Below are 19,672 nucleotides of genomic sequence, written 5' to 3'. Positions count from 1 at the left end.
GCTTAAATGCAATGATTAGGAAAAGCCTCATGGAAGGTTTGAACAGAAAACTCAAGTTGGTGAGCGGGCCAGGATCTTGGTCAGTAGAATGTTTATTTGTTGCGTAAACAAATGGAGAGGAGAGAAGGAGAAATAATGCCACTTGCTGGTCCAGGGGCCCAGTCATGGGCACAACACCATCCCCTGAGCTGGGAGCACTAAGCTGGGTTCAAGGATGCACATTAAAACCTGAGAAAGCTGCTCTGGCTTGGAGTTATCTGCTTTCTAGTCGGAAATACACAATACAAAGGAAACTCGATCACGTGGGCAGATCCACAAGAAATCAAGGGAAACAAGCGTGAACACAGCTGGGCCACCTTCATGGAAACCAGGGGGGAAGGACCGTGAGCAAAGGGGGCACTGAGGGGAGGAACAGGAGACCTCCATGCGTTGGAGACACACGGGAGGCTTGGAGCTCTGGGACATTTGGCGACAAAGTGGGCTTGCCAAGGTGGGTCCGAGATAGAGAGCACTTAATGCCCAAAAGGAAATGTTGTGGCCGGTGTGACAGGCAGTTGTATGAACTCGCAGATTTTATGACAATGAGCCTGAGACCCAAGAGAGATAGACAAGGAGGAGAAAGGAAACAGAAGTCAATTAGCATATATACAGCAGTGTCCCTCACAGCATGGACCAATCAGAGTGCAGCACCAAAGAGGAAGAGGTCAGTTTGCAAAGTGAAATGGCATCGCTTTAGTCAAAACAAAACCCAAAAAACAATTCACTGATCCAGGAGAAAATATGAGCCAATTTTCAATAGGCACAAATCTATAAAGCATCCAGAATTGACTCAAGGCAAGCATGAGACCTTATGGATGTAATTTAAAAATGGTCTCGGAAAGAATAAAGCAGAGAAGAATAAATGGAGAACTATACCAGGCTCATCGGATTGGATTTGTAAAAATGTTAACTTTTTCCAAGTAATTTTTTACATGAAATATTCGAATAAAATTTCTAGAAGGATCCTTTTGGGAACTTGCAAAGAAACATTTTTAAATTTAAGGGAAAGACTAAAATTCCCACCCAAAACTAAGAATTTGAAAAATAAGACACTATATGAGGGTAAGTGGAGATATGTTCTGTCAGCTATTAAGACAAACTAGAAAATGATAGCAATAAAATATTATGGCAGTGTGGAGTAACAGATAGATTGTCCAAAAAGCCAAAAAAAAAAAAAAAAAAAAAAAAAGAAAGAAAGAAAGAAAGAAAGAAAGAAAGAAAGAAAGAAATAGACATCTCTATACACGACTGTTTGGTATAATCTAGATGTGACATCATACATTGGTGAGGATAAAAAAAGATTGGGGGGAAAAAGTTGACTCTTATATTAACAATCAAACTGGATTTTAAAAGATGTAAATGTGAAATTTAGATTCTAACAATGGCAAAAATATTTAGAGATTTTTCTAACTATGAAAGCATGATGGTGAAATTGATGAATTATACTCTATAAAAATTAATTTCTAGTGAACAAAGCAAAGGTCAAGTTGCTAGATGCATGACAGACTAAGAGAAGACATTTGCAAAGCCTAAAACTGACCAACTCAAAATCTAAAATATTCTAAGAACCCCTGCAAATGAAGAAGAAAATCATAGGCAGCCTGATAGAAAAAAAAAAAAGAACAAAGACTATGAACAGACAATTCACAGTAAAGAAAGCCTGCCCTGGTACAAAAATAAGAGCAGATATTCAGATAAATGAGGGCAAAATAATAATATACCATTTTTTTTAAATAATGCTAAAAATTTAAGAGCAAAATAAAAAGATATGCTTCTATGGAAAGAGGCAACCTCAACACTCTGCTAGAATGAGTTCAAACTGATCTGATTCTGTAAAATCATTTTTTGGAGTGAAAATAAACATATAAATGGTCAATAATAACGCTCTCCTGGGTATATAACTTAGAAAAATAATTACATTGGTCCATAAAGAAAAACATCCCAAGATGTTCATTGTGGCATTGATTGCATTGAGAAATTAAAAGCTACCTCATCCCTCATCACAAGGGGAATGGATAAAAGGGGATATGGTTTATTATGCAGATTTTCTCCTAAAACATGGACAAAAAACTAAAAATCTAGTGAAGAGTAAAAAGTAAAAAACAGAACGAGAGAGTCAACGCAGCACTATTTCTGCGTATTAAAATTCTTATGTACACAAACCAATATTGTATTTTCTCCAAGGACTCACAAGGAGATTAGGGTGGAGGAAGGAAATGAAGGTCCTATCAGCACATGAAGAACTGTATTTCTGAACCTAAGCATTAATTGAACCCTGCGGTCCATATAAGAAAAAAAAAAAAAAGATGTCATATCTAATTTTCAAATTTGAGAAACTGTTAAATACTGGGTGGATATTTTCAGATATCGGGCTCAGGAGATACACATTTAGTTGCAATATCTACTAGCAGTATTGTCCTTGGACAGGTCATTTGCCTTCACAAAGCCTCCTTTTCCCATCTATGAAATGGAGAGATGAATAGTACTTATCTCATGAAGCTATTATGAGTATTCAATTCATCGTGCATTCAGGGAGCCGGCTTAGCACCCGGCACAGGTGGGCCACGGCTTGGCTCCCAGCCTGCATTGCTCACGGCCACATCCCTGCTGACTTTGTGGTACTTTAGCTCTGTCCACTCAAAACAGGCGACCGACAGCATTCACAGGTTCCTATGAATGCTGTGATCCTATGAAACTTTCCATAAGCGGAAATGCCATCAAGTGAAGAAGCCATTATTAATTTACGCGGAAACATCTCTGAGTGTCCCCAGGCCCCAAACTCAACTCACGCACGTGAACTTTGTTCACCTCCATCCAAACGCTCAATGAAGTGTCACTTCAGGTGGAGAGTGACAGCCTCCCTGGCTCGGCCAGGCTCCCGGACACCTTGGGACACGTGTTGCTAACAGAGGCACAAAATCGACCAGGACAAAGCACAGGTGCTCCCAGACACAGCTCTGAGCTCTGGTGGCTCAGATGGAGCCGCTGTGACCGTGGGGTGCACGCTGTCCTAAAACAGGCACCCACGAGAGTTTCACACTGTGGCTCTTATTGTAAAAGGGGAAACCTTCTCAGGATTTCTTTCCATAGTGAGAACAGGCACTCGTGTAGGTCTTTCGCAAAAGCCAAGGGGTATAAGGTAAACTTTCTCTTTTTTTTTTAATTGAATTTACTGGGGTGACATTTGTTAATAAAATCATATAGGTTTCAGGGATACAATTCTTTTTTTTTTTTTTTTATCCTCACCCGAGGACATTTTTCCATTTTTCGTTCAGGTAGAATGGGAGGGAGAGAGAGGAACAGAGAGAGAGAGAGAGAGAGAGAGAGAGAAACATCGACATGAAGGGACACATCGAGTGGCTGCCACATGCACGACCAACCAGGGCCGGGGACAAACTGCAACCGAGGTACGTGCCCTTAGCGGGAACCGAACCCGGGTCTCTCCAGACCACAGGCCGATGCTCTAACCGCTGAGCCAAACCGGCCAGGGCAGGATACAATTCTTTAATACATCATCTGTATATTGTGTTGTGTTCTCCACCCCAAGTCAAGTCTCCTTCCATGACCAATTATGCCCCTTTACCCTCTTCTCCCGCCCCAAACCCCTTCCTTCTGGTGATCACACACGGCAGGTGCTACAGTCTGTGTCTGTGAGTCCGTTTTGTTGTTGTTTTGCTTGGAAAAGCAAGGGATGCTTGTCCTATGCATCTGGATAGGAAATGCAACGTATGTTTTGCCTCATGACTTTTTTGCTCAGTCTCGATTAGATTATCCTGGAGTCTTACCTATCCAGCCTCTTTTGGAAAAAGAAAGAAAAAAGTTAAAAATAAAAATCAGATAAAAGCATGAATTCTCACCATGTTGAACCAAGTAAGGTGTTTTCATTAATGATCTCATTTAATTCTAATAACAACCCTCCGATAGGATGTTTATCCCCATGGCTGACATTGACTGGCCTTGGGTAGCAGGGGAACTCAGCTAGTCAGTGGCAGACCTGGAGGTTAAAGCCAGGATGACGGAATCAAACACGTGAAACGATCATTTATCATTTGTCATTTTCCCCAGACTCCGTCAGCGCCACCAAGTCTCAGTAAGGTACAAGGAGGAAGTCACATGCCACCGAATTCCCTGTGTCACATCGAAACGTCATATCTGAACAGCAGAGCCAGCCTAGAAATTACTCTGAAGTACACACCGGGGAGGGTAAAAGTAGGCTTACGGTTGTGAGCATGCGAAACACAGTCTTTATTCTTGTATTATGTTTTATTAATTCTTTTATTATTTTTATTAGCTATTATACTATTTTCCATACAAATAACTGTAAACCTACTTTTTGTCTACCCCTGTATTTATTTCTGTGGAGAAATGGATAATTTTTTTTTTTCAATGCATACATTTAAAATAGTAGCTATGTATCTGTTTTGATTTATAAGAATAAAGTTGCTACTTTGGGCCTGCTCAACCCACTTTGTTCAACAAAGGAAGCCCAAAGCAAAATGAAACTTTAGTGGAAATCATGAATTTCAGAGAGATCAATACAAAAATGCCCGGCCTGTATGGCTCAGTGGTTGAGCATCAACCCATGTACCAAGAGGTCACCGGTTCGATTCCTGGTCAGGGCACATGCCCAGGTTGTGGGCCAGATCCCCAGTGGGGGGGCATGCAGGAGGTGGCCAATTGATGTTCTCTCTCATCGATATTTCTCTCTCTCTCCCCCTCTCCCTTCCTCTCTCTCTAAAATTAGTAAAGAAAGATAAATGTAACAAACAACAACAAAAAGAACAAAAGTACCTGCAGGATATTTGGAAACATTAATGTGCAGTATTTTTCATTTGTAAAAATACTTAATCACGTATTTAAAAAGACAAAAAGCAACCCCTGCAGAACTCTAGACATCATTTTGGAAAACGCTTTTGTGGCTTGAGTTTTCGATGTCTTTCTTTTTTTTTTTTAAGCAGCCAGCTCCTCACTTCCCAACAACACTGTGACACTCCGCCGAGCCTGGCGGGTTGAACTGGAGGGTGAAGAGGAGGATTTAGGCTCGTGTTGGTTTGGGTCGCTTTCTTGTCCGCTCCTCTTAGCGACCTCTCCCAACAGTTCGTTTGTTTTTCCTAAAACCAGCTCTCCAAAGTCCAGTCCCTTACGAATCACACAGGTCACTGGGATTTTCACAAAGAAAATGGCCTTTTTCGGGGGGTTGGGGGGTGGGAATAGGTCCAGTTCTCATTGACTGCCAGCAACAACATTTGTATTGAGGAACCCATCACTGCTTCGGAAATTTTGTCAAAGCCGCGGTCTAGGGCCTTGAGCAAAATATGATCCAAATACTCCCATAGGGTCTAGGACATTCTTTTCATTTATTATTTATTTATTATTCTTGTTACAGATGTTTCTCCTTTTGCCCCTATTGACACCCTCCTCCTGATCCCTCAATTCTTTTTAAAGACAATATTGAAAAGTATATTTATGTTTAAAGAGCATTTTCATTCATGGCTTGGGCTTCTGTGGTTATATGGCTACCATGGTGCTGGTTAAAAATAGTTTTACACACACCGACACACACACAACACACACACACACATTTGGTTTACAATCTGAAGTTTAAAAACCCTTCCTACGTGGGGCAAATGTTTTCATGGGCAAGTTCTTGTGTCATTCCAGGGCACACGTGGGTATGTTGGGACAGCTTTCCTTTTGTAAGGTGGCAGCATGGATGCACCAGGTAAATAACCTGGCACTGAAGAAGGAAGTTCTCTTGCTTTTAGGCCGCGGACTCAGCATGTAAATCTCTTGTGGGGATGTCGTCATGATATTCCTACAGCTACAGCATCACCTACTCTACTTCTTTTGCTAATAGACAAGTTTGAGCCAGCCAGGAACCCCACAGTTTGAGGCTAGTTGTTTTTCTCAAACACACTTCAGAGAAATAGTAATGCGGTTTTTCTGTGAATGTAATTTAAACAGGAACAGGCCAGACAAATCTCTATGGAGGACTTTTGACAATAATAAAATATTTCTCCCAGCGGGGGAGCGGGTCGAATCGCATTGTTGCGATCCGAGATCAGGTTTCGGTCGGTCATTACCATCATAACAAGCCCTTGGACCAACTGGGTGGGACATGCAACATTGAGCCCCTGATGGGCACATTATTTCAGACCTTTAACTTCATGGAGAACAAGACAAATACTCCTGGGGGAGGGGGATTCTAGTTTGAAATTCCTTTCTTTTCTATTTTGTTTCATAATAAGATGTAGTGTGCAATCCATCGACTGTTACTTGCCCGGTTTTATTTTTTCTCCTCGCTACCAAAGAACACGAGGCCAGACTTAGAGGTTTGAAAGGGTCGGGGACGCTGATTTTAACACTTCTGTGTCTGTGGGACTACGGGACTATCCATTCAGTGCGTAAACCACTGTGGATGAAACAGAAACCTACCCAAGCGTGCCTCGCTTGTTTTTTACAGATGAATCACAGAGTAAACTTCACACTTAGCAAAGTGTACCTAGATTTTTGGCACGGGCCCGAGAATGACGGAGCCTGTCTTATTTCTACCTCTTACCTAAACCAGCACCCTGGAAAATACAGGTCAGATAAGTCCTTCTGAGAAACCAATTTTGTTCTCATTTTGTTGCTGATTTTGCTTTTGATAGCAGGAAAACAAAAACAAACAAATAGGTATTTTTGAACCACACCTAAATCCATTTTAAAGCAGATGAAAGGACCAAAAGCATAGCATTAAAAGTTTAAATAAAAATAAGATTGTGATTATTCTGCAGAAGTTTCTAAACAGGTGTCTCCATTTTTATATGGTGCGTGACCAGAAGGTGTGGCTTGAGGTCAACAATAAGACAGCTCTGAGTGTGCGGGAACACCTGGGGATGGGCAGGGCAGCGAGGGGGTGGGGACAGTGGAGGTCAAAACAATCCCAGTGGCTTGCGTGGCCTTTGGATGCGTGAGTTAAAAAGACATTCTTTTGTCTCGATTGTCTATAAATGGTCTAAAACCCTCACAAAAATTCAGAGCCAATGTATGAACAGTTTAAAAAACAAGTTAGGATGCTCGTGGCTGATTTATGTGTAACATCAGAAGCAGTGCTGTCGCCCTGGCCAATGAGTCGCGGGTCTGAACTGGTCAAGGGCACGTACCTCAGGTAGCAATTTGGTTGGGATCCTGGGGGAGGCGGCCACTCCATGTGTCCCTTTCACACCAATGTCTCTCTCTCTCTCCCTCCCACTCTATCTGAAGAAAAAATGGAAAAATGTCCTCGGGTGAGGATAAAAACATAAAAATAGAATAATAAAGCAGTGCTGTCTTCACCTGGAGGGTTTTCATTCCATTATCCCAAAGCCTGGGTCACGCCTGGGACCAATTCAACCCCAATCTCAGGGGCTGGGGCTACCATGGCCTTCTTAACACTGTCCAGGTGACTCCAACTTGCAGCCTAGTTGGGAGCGCTATGTTAAGAAAATTACTTGTAAACAACAGGTGCGAATAAAAGTGACCCTTAGCCCTGGCCGGTTTGGCTCAGCGGTTGGAGCATCAGCCTGTGGACCAAAGAGTCCCAGGTTTGGTTCCTGCTAGGGACACGTACAAGAAAAAAAAAAGTGACCCTTAAACAGAAGAACCCATTTGTCCCAGGACTGGCTGGCTGTGTATCCAGAAACACAACATAAAATGCCCAAATGGGTTGTTACTTTCTTTTACCCCTGAGGCATTCCTGAGTGACAAGGCAGGACCAAGACAATGCTCGTAAAAATCCTAAGGCATAGAACGTATGGGACGTCAGCAAAAGAACTCCGACAACTAAGTTCTTGAAAGGCATCCACATGTAACCTATTTTTAAACAAGGACGACCTGGAAGGTTCCAGGCAGGACTTTATCCTTCCAGGATTGTCTGTTGCTCTGTCCCTGTTCTACCCGAGCGCGTCCGATTCTATGGGCCCTCAGACGAGGAGGAAGGAAGAGTTCTGGGGCTGGCTCCCGCGTCTTAGTGACTCAAGCCATCTCGTGTCCCTAAAACCGTGTCATCAGTTTGCTTCTCGAGAGAACCGGCACCTCCGGAAGGTGAGAAATACAGCGGACCAACACGCTGACAAAAACTCACACGCCAGGCAGAGAAGGACGCACATATCAGCACCTTGGTGATGGCTCCAGGCGGGTCCAGGGGACGAGCGCGGCTGTGACCTCCGAGTGGAAAGGCGAGGGGAGGCTATTTGCTGTCAGCACCCTGCTGACCCTCTGGAGCCGGGAGACAGCTCCCCTCCCCCACGCTGGCCACCTGCAGGCCCGTTGATTTCTCATTCAGGAAATCTGGGCAGCGAGGACTCCACGCTCCTCCCTGAAGCCTGCAGCTGGGCCAGCCGGTGCACACACGTGACTTCACTGTGGCTGGAGGGAAATAACAGGCACCTCTAGTTTTAACGTGATCCTAAAACAGGGGGAAAGTTCTCTGTTATGACACTGCCACAGAGGAGATAATTCTGAGTAACGCAGGGTGTGGGGATGCTGGAAGATTAAGTAAGAGCTATATAAAGGCTTGTCAGAATGGATTCTAATGTGCCAGGAGACACTTTGCATCCTCTTAAATATGCAAAATGTCTCTTGGCACCCTCGAATTCATTCCGACAAGCCTTTATATAGCTCTTATTTAAACTCCTACTTTATTTTTAGGGAACAGGTACTCAGAGACACTCTTTCGATGGAAGCCACAAAGGGCAGTGTTGATGGATCGGCTTCTTTTGTGGGGGAAATAAAGAAACACCACGGAGAGGAACAATCAAAAGTGGAAGTGTGTTTAATATTGCTCTACCATCATCCTGAAAGGCATAATAATTTGAGTTACACATCTGAACTGATTGGGAGTTACAGAATCATATCTCCTTTTTGCATTTAACAATATATACAATATAAAATAAATACATTTACACAAATGGACATTGGTTGGAGCACACGGTATGGTACACATCACAAAAATATACAGTTAATTGCTTTAGAGATGTGAAACTCATCTACAGCTATAGACATGGTTTTATTATTATTATTATTATTCTTTTTACTACTGGCTATAATGCAACTCCTGGATTATTATAAGCAGTTTAAATTTTTTTTTTTTTTGTCCTTTTACGATCTTTGCACATAAGACTGCCATAAAATGTTTTCCTAGGCAGGTAAACAGAGACGCTTAAATAATTAAAATACAATCACCAACACCCATTTTCTCTTCTATAAGAAAAATAGCAGTTTTAAATTTTTTATATCTTTTATGTTATCATTTAAATGCAAAATAGTGGCATAAATACAACAATCTGAGCTGATTGAAACACAAGTGTAACAGCAGGTAGTCACACAATCATATTGCTTTAAATAAGAACAAACTGAAAAAGAAGCAAAAATCAAAATTAAAATCATATGGCTAAAACATACACCTTTGTAACTTCCCAGAACTTCACATTAAGTAAATGGTCTTGCTTGAAATTCGCAAAGACTTACCTCCAGCGAGGTGCAGGATGAGCATTTGTCCTAAAGCCTGTGCAGTCCTGTTACATCTGCATGTTAGCTGTGTTTCCTATTTATGGGATACTTGTTCCACTTAAACTGAAAACAAAAAAGTGTATCTCTTTTTATATCTCTCCATCTCATGTTTTCAGTTAGTAGGCTCTTACTTCTGAAGCCCAAGTACTTTAATGTGATACAGTTAAAAACGATGTATCTATTGTATATATTTTATTTATACCTAGTGTGGTTGAATAGTAGCAACTTAAACCCTGCACAGACTTTCTGGAAAAGAATCTTTTTCAACACTTACATATATAAATAATCTTATAGAATCAGCACCTTTTTATTTTCCCAGGAGTTGGATTTTTCTCTTGTTAGTTTTCAAGGGATGTGCCAATTTCTGAACCCCTATCAGAGCTATAAATTTCAAGTTATTGACCATCTGAATGAATTGCTAATGATGATTTATCTAGAATCACATTACAGACACTTCTCTACTGAGAAACCACGATCTACATATAGTCCCATATAGCTAATGATAGATACACAGTATTTCTAGCATGAGGGTGATGGAACATCAACCCAAGGTATTTTGTTTAAATCACACAAAGTAGCAAGAGTTTTGGAAACGTATCCGCACCAAAAAAGTTTTGCAAAACACAGAGCGAGTTAATAACAACGTCGGAGAGATGAGTGAGTGAAAGCCATATATACAGCGTTTAAAAATTAGACTTATCTCTATTCTTGAAATAGTCAAAGTTTTATTTCTAAGCTATACATTGGTATTCTATAATAAACCATTAGAGAAATTATTCCTGTTTTGAAAATATTATTATGATTTCGATGTGTATCTGTTCATAATGAATACTTGTTTGGAGTTTCAATCTCTTAATTATTATTAGGAAGAACCTTATCACTGGTAAGGAATCGGATATACTACGGTAGTCTCCTGAGGAATTGTACATCCAATAGTGTCTCTAATTCTACCCTGTGTCTAAAAGCACACACCACAAGAATCCAAATACCACAAGAAGAACAAGACAGACAGTCTTTGAATGCAACATAAAAGTCAGAAAAAGCACAGCAAACATGAAACATTGAAAAGCTGAACTACACTTCTTTTGTTTGTTAGGATTACAATTTTAATTACATCTGTGTACATAGAGTAAGACTTCACAAAGTACAGGGAGCAGTTACTAACACTGGTCCATTGGTATAGCATTTGATGGAGGTTACTGTTTCTTGGTTATTCAGCGACTGTAGATTTCGGGGGCATCTAATTGATTTCTTCATTAGATTTCACCTCTGAACAGTCTGGAACCTGACTTTCTTGCTGTGACAAACACTGGTTGAGAAGCAGATCTATTGGCTTAGCTCTTGGCAAAAAACTGCAGATTAATTTAAACAAACATTCCCAAATGAATCAACTCCGACAGACGGGTTTCGAATTTGGTCAGGCATCCGTTGTCTTTGACGATGTGCAGTGGTTGAAACCCTGGCATTCGCCTTAGTGCCTCTTCAATGGCTACTGCTCACAGCTCCTTCTGCAGCAAGGTCTGGAACTTGGCAAACTGGCAGGAACTCATCCCTAACACCGGGACAGCCAGAAATCACGTGGCAGCTGCACCTCCCAGGGGGGAGAGCGCAGTTCTGAAACTTCTAGCATCTGCATCCCATGTGCAGCGCGGGTAGCGTCACCACCCAGAGTCCCTGCAGGTACATCGAACCCTTTGCGTCAGAGGACATTTAGGTAAACTGGAGCTCATGTTAAGAAACTGATGTTTGGGACCAGACTGGCACACAACATAAATTGCATCCGTGATAATATGCACCTTCCCTTCAACTATTGCTTAAGTTAAATTCCCATATTAATAAATGGCTGAAAAGTGGTAAAGCTGGTACAAAAAAAATCTCCATTTGTAAGAACAAAACGCTTTTAAAAATCTTCCTTCAGGATTCATTTGTCCTTCATTTATTGTCCGTAATTGTTCAAAGCCAGCACGAAAATTGCAGTATTCTTATTTCTCTTTAGTATTGCATGAATGGATAAAGCTTAAACTATTCCCTGAAAAAGTTACATAGTAGCTAAACTAACAAATACCTGGAAGACTTGAAAAAACAATTAAGGAATCAAATGGCTGTAACTGATCTAGATGGAAAAGCAATGATAAGAAGCAGCCGATGCAAAGTTGCTGAAGAGGTTGAATTAGAGGCTGCTCCCATGAAATCTAATACTGCACTCAGTCAGTTCGTGTATGCCGCACTGTGTCTTAGGTGCGTGGGTTCTCTCTTTGATTCCTTAGTCATTGGGGACGTTATGGTCCATAACAAGTTCACTGGCATCCATAATATGGATTTCCATCCTTTGGCAGGGCTGGCTTCCACCTCTTCAATTAGAGACCACTTTTAAAAGTTCAGCAGCAGAAGGGAGGGAGGGAGGAAGGGAGGGAAGAAGGAAGGAAGGAAGGAAGGAAGGAAGGAAGGAAGGAAGGAAGGAAGGAAGGAAGGAAGGAAGGAAGGAAGGAAGGAAGGAAGGAGGGAAGGAAGGAAGGAAGGAAGGAAGGAAGGAAGAGAAAAAATTTTTCTTACATCTAGCGCTATTAAAATTTAGAAGAAAGGGAAAGGATGAGAAGAGAGAAAGGAGAGTAGAAGAAGGAAGGAAGAAGGAAGGAAGGAAGGAAGGAAGGAAGGAAGGAAGGAAGGAAGGAAGGAAGGAAGGAAGGAAGGAAATTAGAGAGGGAACCGATAATCAAGAAATGAGAGAAAGGAGGAGTAAGAGAGAGAGAGAGAAATAATAATAAAGAGAAATGAGAAAGAAAGACGAGACATCTGAAAAGCTGCTTTATAGTCTTGCTGCTAAATGATCAGTGCAGTCTTTGCTGATTTTCGATGGTGTTAACTACGCTCTATGTGTCTTCGACATCACTCTTAGGTTGTCCCCTTTCGGCGTGCAGACGGCCCAGGGCGCCTTTCGTCAGACCTTGGCCTCCAGCATCTCCAAGAACAGTTTGTGCATGGGGACCTTGCCTTCGAGTTTGATGTTGTAGAAGTGCTGCACGGCCTTGGTGGAGGTCTGCCTCAGCAGGGGCAGCGTCATCAGCATCTTGCCGGCCCTGCGCGGGTCCTCCATGTGCTGGCCGGCCTCGTAGTCCTGCAGGGCCTCGTGCAGGACGTCCTGCAGCTTCTGAACGGCCTCCACGTCTTCGATGTGCATGGAGTCTGTGCAGCAAAGCAGAGAATGGAAACAACACGATTAGCCAGCAGGAAAACCCGTGCGTGTGAGGGTCATGGAACTCAGATAGGATTCGTGAACTCCTCTAAGCTGTGACTGGCCCAGAGTCTCACCTTTCCAAATCTTCTATGGTTTGGGTCTCAAAGTCCCTGGAGATGATAGTTATCAGTGCTCCAGGAGAACATAGGAATCATTACGAGAGAGGTATGGGTTTGGCCCTGCTGGTGTGGCTCAGTGGTTGAGCATCAACCCATGCACCAAGAGGTCACCGGTTTGATTCCCAGTAAGGACACATGCCCAGGTTGTGGGCCCGATCCCCAGTGCGGGGCATGTAGGAGGCGGCCAATCAATGTTCTTGCTCATTGATGTTTCTATCTCTCTCTCTCTCCCTCTCCCTTCCTCTCTAAAAAATCAATAAAGAAAAAAATAAAATAAAATAAATAAAAAGTATGGGTTTATTGTTTTCTTTCCCTCATAAGACTGAGCAAGAGAAACCTTTCTTTTAACAGATTACGATCTTGGCTATTTCATTCATTGCCTCATGCACTATTTATTCATTCATTCAACAATTAGGGAAGACCATCTATTCCAAGTATTACTTTCTGTGCTAAAGTTGTTTAAAATTCTGACCTTGCCCTGAAAAACCTCCTAGTTCCCAGAAGGAAAGGAAAATGCTGATGATCAAGATTTGAAGAACTCCGTGTAAATACCCTGCGTGTAACACTGTTCCGTGGTAGACTTTTTAGTTTACGAGTCATGGTTCCTTCAACGTGCCTTACATAGTCTGTGTCTCTGCTGAACGAGCCTTTAGATCAATGAGTTCCAGAATGTAATTTAAAAATCTAATTTGATCAAGCAAGGAAAGGGTTAACCGTGTTACCACACTGATTCCTCTGAGACTTGTGCGATTTGGGGGAGGGGAGGGGAGAAGTTATAGCTCTAAAAGTTATAGCTCTAAAAGAGACAGTTAATTATGTACAAGTTTTAATCATTTAGCACGTTTTATTGATTCTGATGACAGTTTATCTGTTAATTATACATAATGGGGTCTTTGGGGGAATTCTGAATGTTTAATAATTCTGGTTCTCAGAGAATGCAGAGTTCTAAGATATATGTAGTCAGCCTCATCCTTCCTATAACTCACATACCAGATCACATGCACCAAGAGGGGAAATGTAATTTAAAATCAAGTGGCTAAACATATGATAAAAAAAAAAAAAAATTATGGCAAAGTAATTAAAAGACTGCACTGTAAGTGGCTACGTGTTTTTAAACGGTCTCTGCATTTTGTGTATTGTTTTATTCTTTTCCATGGTCACTTATGGATCATTTCACCATGTGATTGGTGAACTGACCCCTATTTGCATTAGGCAGTTAATGACATATTTCTTGGAAGGAGTTCTGAATAATCTGGAATAAGTTGTTTATAAGTGTTCACTACTCAAGACTTGATTCCTGCCTGAAGAGGCCAAAAGAAAGAATTCTTCCACACTAGACATGATGATAGTGGCACTCAGGCATTCTGCAGTGTACCCCCCGTCCAGCCCTGCACCTTCCCCCCTGTACCCCCGGTCCGGCCCTGTGGACTGTTTCTCTCCTGACTTCTCTCCCATCTTGTTCCTGGATGGACATCAATCCCATCCCTTCCTGTTTGTCTCTCTTTAAAACAAGCACATGGTTTTTTGAGGGCTGGTAATGTTACTGAGGGGAACATAGTCACAGAGATGACAGCTATAAACTCTGACCGTTTTCTCTGTTTTGGGGTCAGATGCTGTTTGAAGAGAAACCGGCGGTCTGCTTGGCCGGTGTGGCTCAGTGGTTGAGCGTCGACCCTGCACCCAGAGGTCGCTGGTTTGATTCCTGGTCAGGGCACATGCCCAGGTTGTGGGCCAAATCCCCAGTGGGGGGCATGCAGGAGGCGGCCAGTCGATGTTCTCTCTCATTGATGTGTCTATCTCTCTCTCCCTTTCCCTTCCTCTCTCTCTAAAAAATCAATAAAGAAAAATAAGAGTTGAAACTGTCCTCTGAGCTCATTCCGTTCAACTTTGCATCTTCCTGGAAAATCTTCTCCCCCCTTTGCAAGAAGATATTTGCAGTTATACGTAGAGCACTCCACTTGATAAGGAACAGAGCTAATTATCAGAAATATCTTCTTCATATTTTCCCAAATCTGTCTCCAAGGTCCAGACTTGGGTCCTGGTCCCAGCTATGGGAACCCCATTGGGTGATTTCCTCCTTCTCCACGGTGGACCTTCAGATGCCTGAAGTCAGCCGCAGTCTCGGCTGTGCCCACACCCAGGCTGGCCTTCCCTCCCACCCAGGCCGGCAGGAGATATATTCTAGGATGTCACAGGAAATGAGGCGAGAACAAATAGCAGAGAGATATGCTCACAAACAGCAATTAAGACTTCAAACTATTCTTTAAAGGCTGTGATTTAGCGTGTGAGATTTAAAAATGATTTAATCAAATTACTATGATAATTTAACTTCCCATTTACAGAAAAGATTCTAACTCATTTTAGCTTTACCCATTCTCGAATCTGCTAATACTTTAAATGCAAACTCACTAAATCTGAACTGTTTAATTAGACCATGATTCAGCTGGCAGACTGTTGAAGAAAATATTAATCTCCATTAGAGATCCTAGTTCAAATTCTGGCTCTGTAGCTTTAATCTCCATTCTGTTCTTTGGGCTAAATTTATACATGCATGCCAGGGTCAACAGACCCAGGATTAATTTATGTGATTATTTAGCTTTGGTGGTTGGTGATGGTTTCTCTTTACTTAATATTTTTCAAGAAATAGTCCCAGTATGCATGCTAATTTGAGCCAGCTAAACGTAATAATGAAAACCATAGATTTATGAGCTAACTAGATGAGGTGCGGCTATACTTTTAAAATAATGGGTAAGATGGTACAAAAACAAAACAAAAAAACCCCAAAAAACTATCAAGTCATTCAAGAAGATACCAGCAGCTCACCCAAGACTGACCCAAAGTAGAACTTGACCAACACTAAAGAAAATCACCAACTGTGACCCAAACTAACTGACCCCAAATGGACAGTTTGAGCTTCAAAAAGGCATACAATTGCAATTGATTGAAATCCACTGAATATGTTTAAATGCATGTGTTTATAAATGACATTAAAAAAAGATAGAGTGCCAATTCTTTATCTCGAAAACATAAAGAGAAAGAATCAAACATTTAGCCTATCTTTCCTACAAATGTATCACTGGTAAACAAATAAGGATGAGAAAAAGCACCACTTTATATAAATATCCTAACTACCGAATGAAAAAAAAATTGATAAAATTACAAATCACCATTTTGCAAACTCCAGTGATTAATAGATTTGGTAATGAGCATCAAAGAGAGACAACCAGACATTACATGCCTCCCAATGAGCAGCACACCATACCTTTGGGTGCTACAGGAATTGAACCCGAGTCTGATTAAGTCTCTGGATGAAGCTGCCGATTGGCACGTAATGTAAAGGGCACAGAAGTTTGCCAAACTGCACCCAGAGTAGGCAGTCTTCAAAGTCCAGGCTGACTCCTCCAACAGAGAAATTGTAAAACGAAAGAGAAACTTTCATATTAAAAGAGACTTCGAATCCCATTAAATTTTTTTTTCTAAAAAGGTTTTAAATAGACAAAACGATTGTGTCAGGATACACATTTAGCATAAAAGCATCACAAACCACAAGGACTTCTCTCTGTCTCTCCCTCTGGTAGCTTACACTTTCTAAGGAGCTTCTAATTGCATCTACTGGAAGAGATAAAGACAATTATACTCAGTAAGCGAATGTTGATACCCACTTGAGTGGTACATCTTTCCACCTTCCACAAATCACAAATGGTCTGTGCCATGCTAATGACCTTTTGCAACAGAATGCTCATCATCTTAAGGCCTGTGAATGAAAATGATGTCATGTCACTCTTTAGGAGTAAAGCAATTACAAACTATTGTATATGCTTATTACCCAGGTTGGAAGCACAGGTACACTGGAAGCAAATATTTCCTCTCTTATGCCAACACAGTGATCACTGAGCACAAACACACTGAAGAACCAGTTTTTATTTTTCTACATAAAAATTTGAAATATACTATATATGAAATTTAAGGGTTGCCTTAAAGTGAAAAAAAAAAAAAAAAAGCCAAATATGCTATCTTAAATAAAATTAAAATAATCCGAATAGTGATGGCAAATCTGAGCAAAAACCAAGGAGCAGCAGACTAGGAGAAGCGATGTTGAAATGTTGATTTCTTATTTACTTGATAGTATTCATTATGGTCTGGTCTGAGTAGAAGTGAAGAATAAATCTCTACCTGCCACAAAAAAACTTACCATATTTATTTCTTATAAAATGCTACAGTCTGGTAAACATCTGGTCTCCAATTCCTTGTTACCTTCTTGGGTGGTTTTGTACCACTGTAATGCCAAGGAGACAGCAAGATGAAGGAAATGGGCACAAATTTCTCAACTAGATAAAAAATACCGATTTAGGTAGCAGACGTGAAATTTCAATGGCCAAAGCCTTCTGCATGGACCCTATTAAAAACATGCTATCTTCATATTTGTGGGACAAGACATAGGTTATTGATAGCAAGGGTCCACCCCTCTGCCTCAGGGCTGAGTGTCTTCATCAGCTCCCCTCAGTGACCTGTAAAATGCAGTTGCACAAGCCCACCTCCCACGTGTGTTGTGGAAATCAAATGAGATTCCCGAGAGAAGGCTAAAAAAAAAGTCTCCGGACAAAAATTCTAAAAAAAGACACTCTATTGAGCAATAGCCACAACCATCGCCAGAATATCCAATCAGCCAATTTAGCCCAAATTTCAGTAAAATTGCTTGATGGCCCAGTAGATACTAAAGGAGAGAAGAGGTTTTACACACTTATACTAGTTGTTTAGATTTGTGAATATGTTCATAGTCAGCACAAATACAGGCCACACTCGAAACAGATGACCAAACTCACCGCTCTCACTTAAAAGCACCTGACATTAAAATGTTAGGCCGATTGGGAAATTGCAGGCGTTTTGTTTAATTCGCCTGCCTCGTTTTACAGAGAGGAAAACTGTTGTATGACTACACCATGCATTCTCAAAGGAGCTGAAATATGGATTTTGAGAGTAGAAAAAAAACCTCTCTCTTTTCAGATAAAATGCATACATATATACACACACACATATGTATATATATAAAGTATATAAACAGATACATAGTCTTATTTGTGCTATTACTATTTCACTGGGGAAGACAGATCTAAAAAGGTTACCCTAAAAGAAGAATAATGAAAAAAGAATGAGAGGCACTAATTCAAACCTATAAGAAGGTCCGAAGGGCCTGATTAAATATGACCCCATTTTGATCTCCTGCAGCAATCGTAAACTTTCTATCCTTGAAATTACGCCGCAGTTCCACACATATTCCATCTGTCCTCAAGAACCAAATACTGTCACGAGGTGGTTACAATTACTTATGATTTAAAAATGATGACCAACATATTACTTGCGGCTTTATATCAATAGATGCTATTATTCCAGAAATACTACGTAGAAGTAAAATCTTAAACTGCTTTAATCTTCTACTATATAAAAATGAGTATATTACCTTGGGGGCAGTACCGCATCAAACAAATTCTTAGACATAAGGCACAATGGAATCCCATGACAGAATCATACCCAAAATGCTTGTAGTCGTATTTAACTGTATTTTACAACAAAGACGTAAAATTAATTACAGCATCATAGAATTCCCCATACGAAAAAGAATCTACGCATGAAAAAGACTGGGCCTAACATCTGCAGTGTTATAACAGCGACTTTGATTTTACTTTTAAAATTCCATCCCACTTAGATGTATCAGGTCGCTGACACTGAAAAATAAGACACTGCAGAGTATAAGTGATCCTCTGAGTTCTTTTACCTTCAAAATTCACTGAGACAGTTACATAGAGTTTCCAACTATTGAATGGGAGAAATACAGTATTAGTTTATGATCTACTGCTTTGTTGGTTTTTTTGGGGGGGGTCATATACCTGAAGAGAGGGACTATCTATCCACCGGTGTTCTGGTGTTATAAGTATTCCTGAATTCGCATGACAGAAACACAGCCACAAAAAATATGACAGCCATTATAAGGAAGCCAATTCCCTGTTTCCCAGGCATGAGCACAACATTTATAATTATTGAATAAAGACAGATGTTTAAAATAAGCTGAAATTTAGATTAATGAGACAATGGTTGTTAACACCTACAGCCATACAGGGAATGCTAAGATACCTATAAATTGAATAACACTGAAATAGATTTTTCCTTTATTTTTGCACAAAAAAGTCATTGATCTGATCTGAAATTTCTAAATACCAAAAAGAGAATCTATGAGCTTCTTCGGGAACCTAGGACTAGAATGAAAACATTTTCATATTGATGCATTTATGAGCAGTTGAAGAATCACTGGGTTTAAGCAAGATCAAATCTATAACTTTATCAGTGGCATCCCAATAGTAGAAAAAAAATAAAATAAAATGAATAGCATCATATACAATATCAAAGAAAATGACTTTGAGTCTTTTATCCCAAGTTAAAATGTGGGAGATGCCAGGTTAGCCTCTCTTGGTATTGAGAAGATAAAGACTGTTAAAATGACACACAGGAAAAATGTGTGACATGGAGACATTTTCTTAGAAAAAAATGCTACTCAATACTATAATAGAGGGAAAGGAATGGGCTTGTTGATTATTTCCTGCTTTCAACAAGAAAAACAAACCAACTAGTTCTTTAAATACTCTAATCACCAGTCTTGCATCTAAAGTAGGTCACTTACTCCCCATGACAGAAGAGTGTGTGGGAGTCAACTACTTATCTACAAAAATATTAAAGATCATATTTCCCCACCACA

At 40.7% G+C, this 19,672-nt stretch overlaps 1 protein-coding gene across 1 annotated transcript in view; it reads right to left on the bottom strand.

Annotated features, from left to right (window-relative positions):
* Positions 1-8,812: 8,812 nt before the first annotated feature.
* Positions 8,813-19,672, bottom strand: part of ESRRG (estrogen related receptor gamma) — a 208,121-nt gene continuing 197,261 nt past the window's right edge. Inside the window, exon 7 of the mRNA XM_036277516.1 lies at positions 8,813-12,753. Coding sequence (XP_036133409.1) covers positions 12,509-12,753 — 245 coding nt within the window. The 3' untranslated portion in view covers positions 8,813-12,508. The remainder of the gene's footprint in view (positions 12,754-19,672) is intronic.

The sequence above is a fragment of the Molossus molossus genome, unplaced genomic scaffold (genome assembly GCF_014108415.1).
Source record: "Molossus molossus isolate mMolMol1 unplaced genomic scaffold, mMolMol1.p scaffold_m16_p_23, whole genome shotgun sequence".
NCBI classification, from domain to species: domain Eukaryota; kingdom Metazoa; phylum Chordata; class Mammalia; order Chiroptera; family Molossidae; genus Molossus; species Molossus molossus.
The sequence above is the reverse complement of the archived record's forward strand: the minus strand, read 5'-3'. Positions and strand labels throughout refer to the sequence as shown.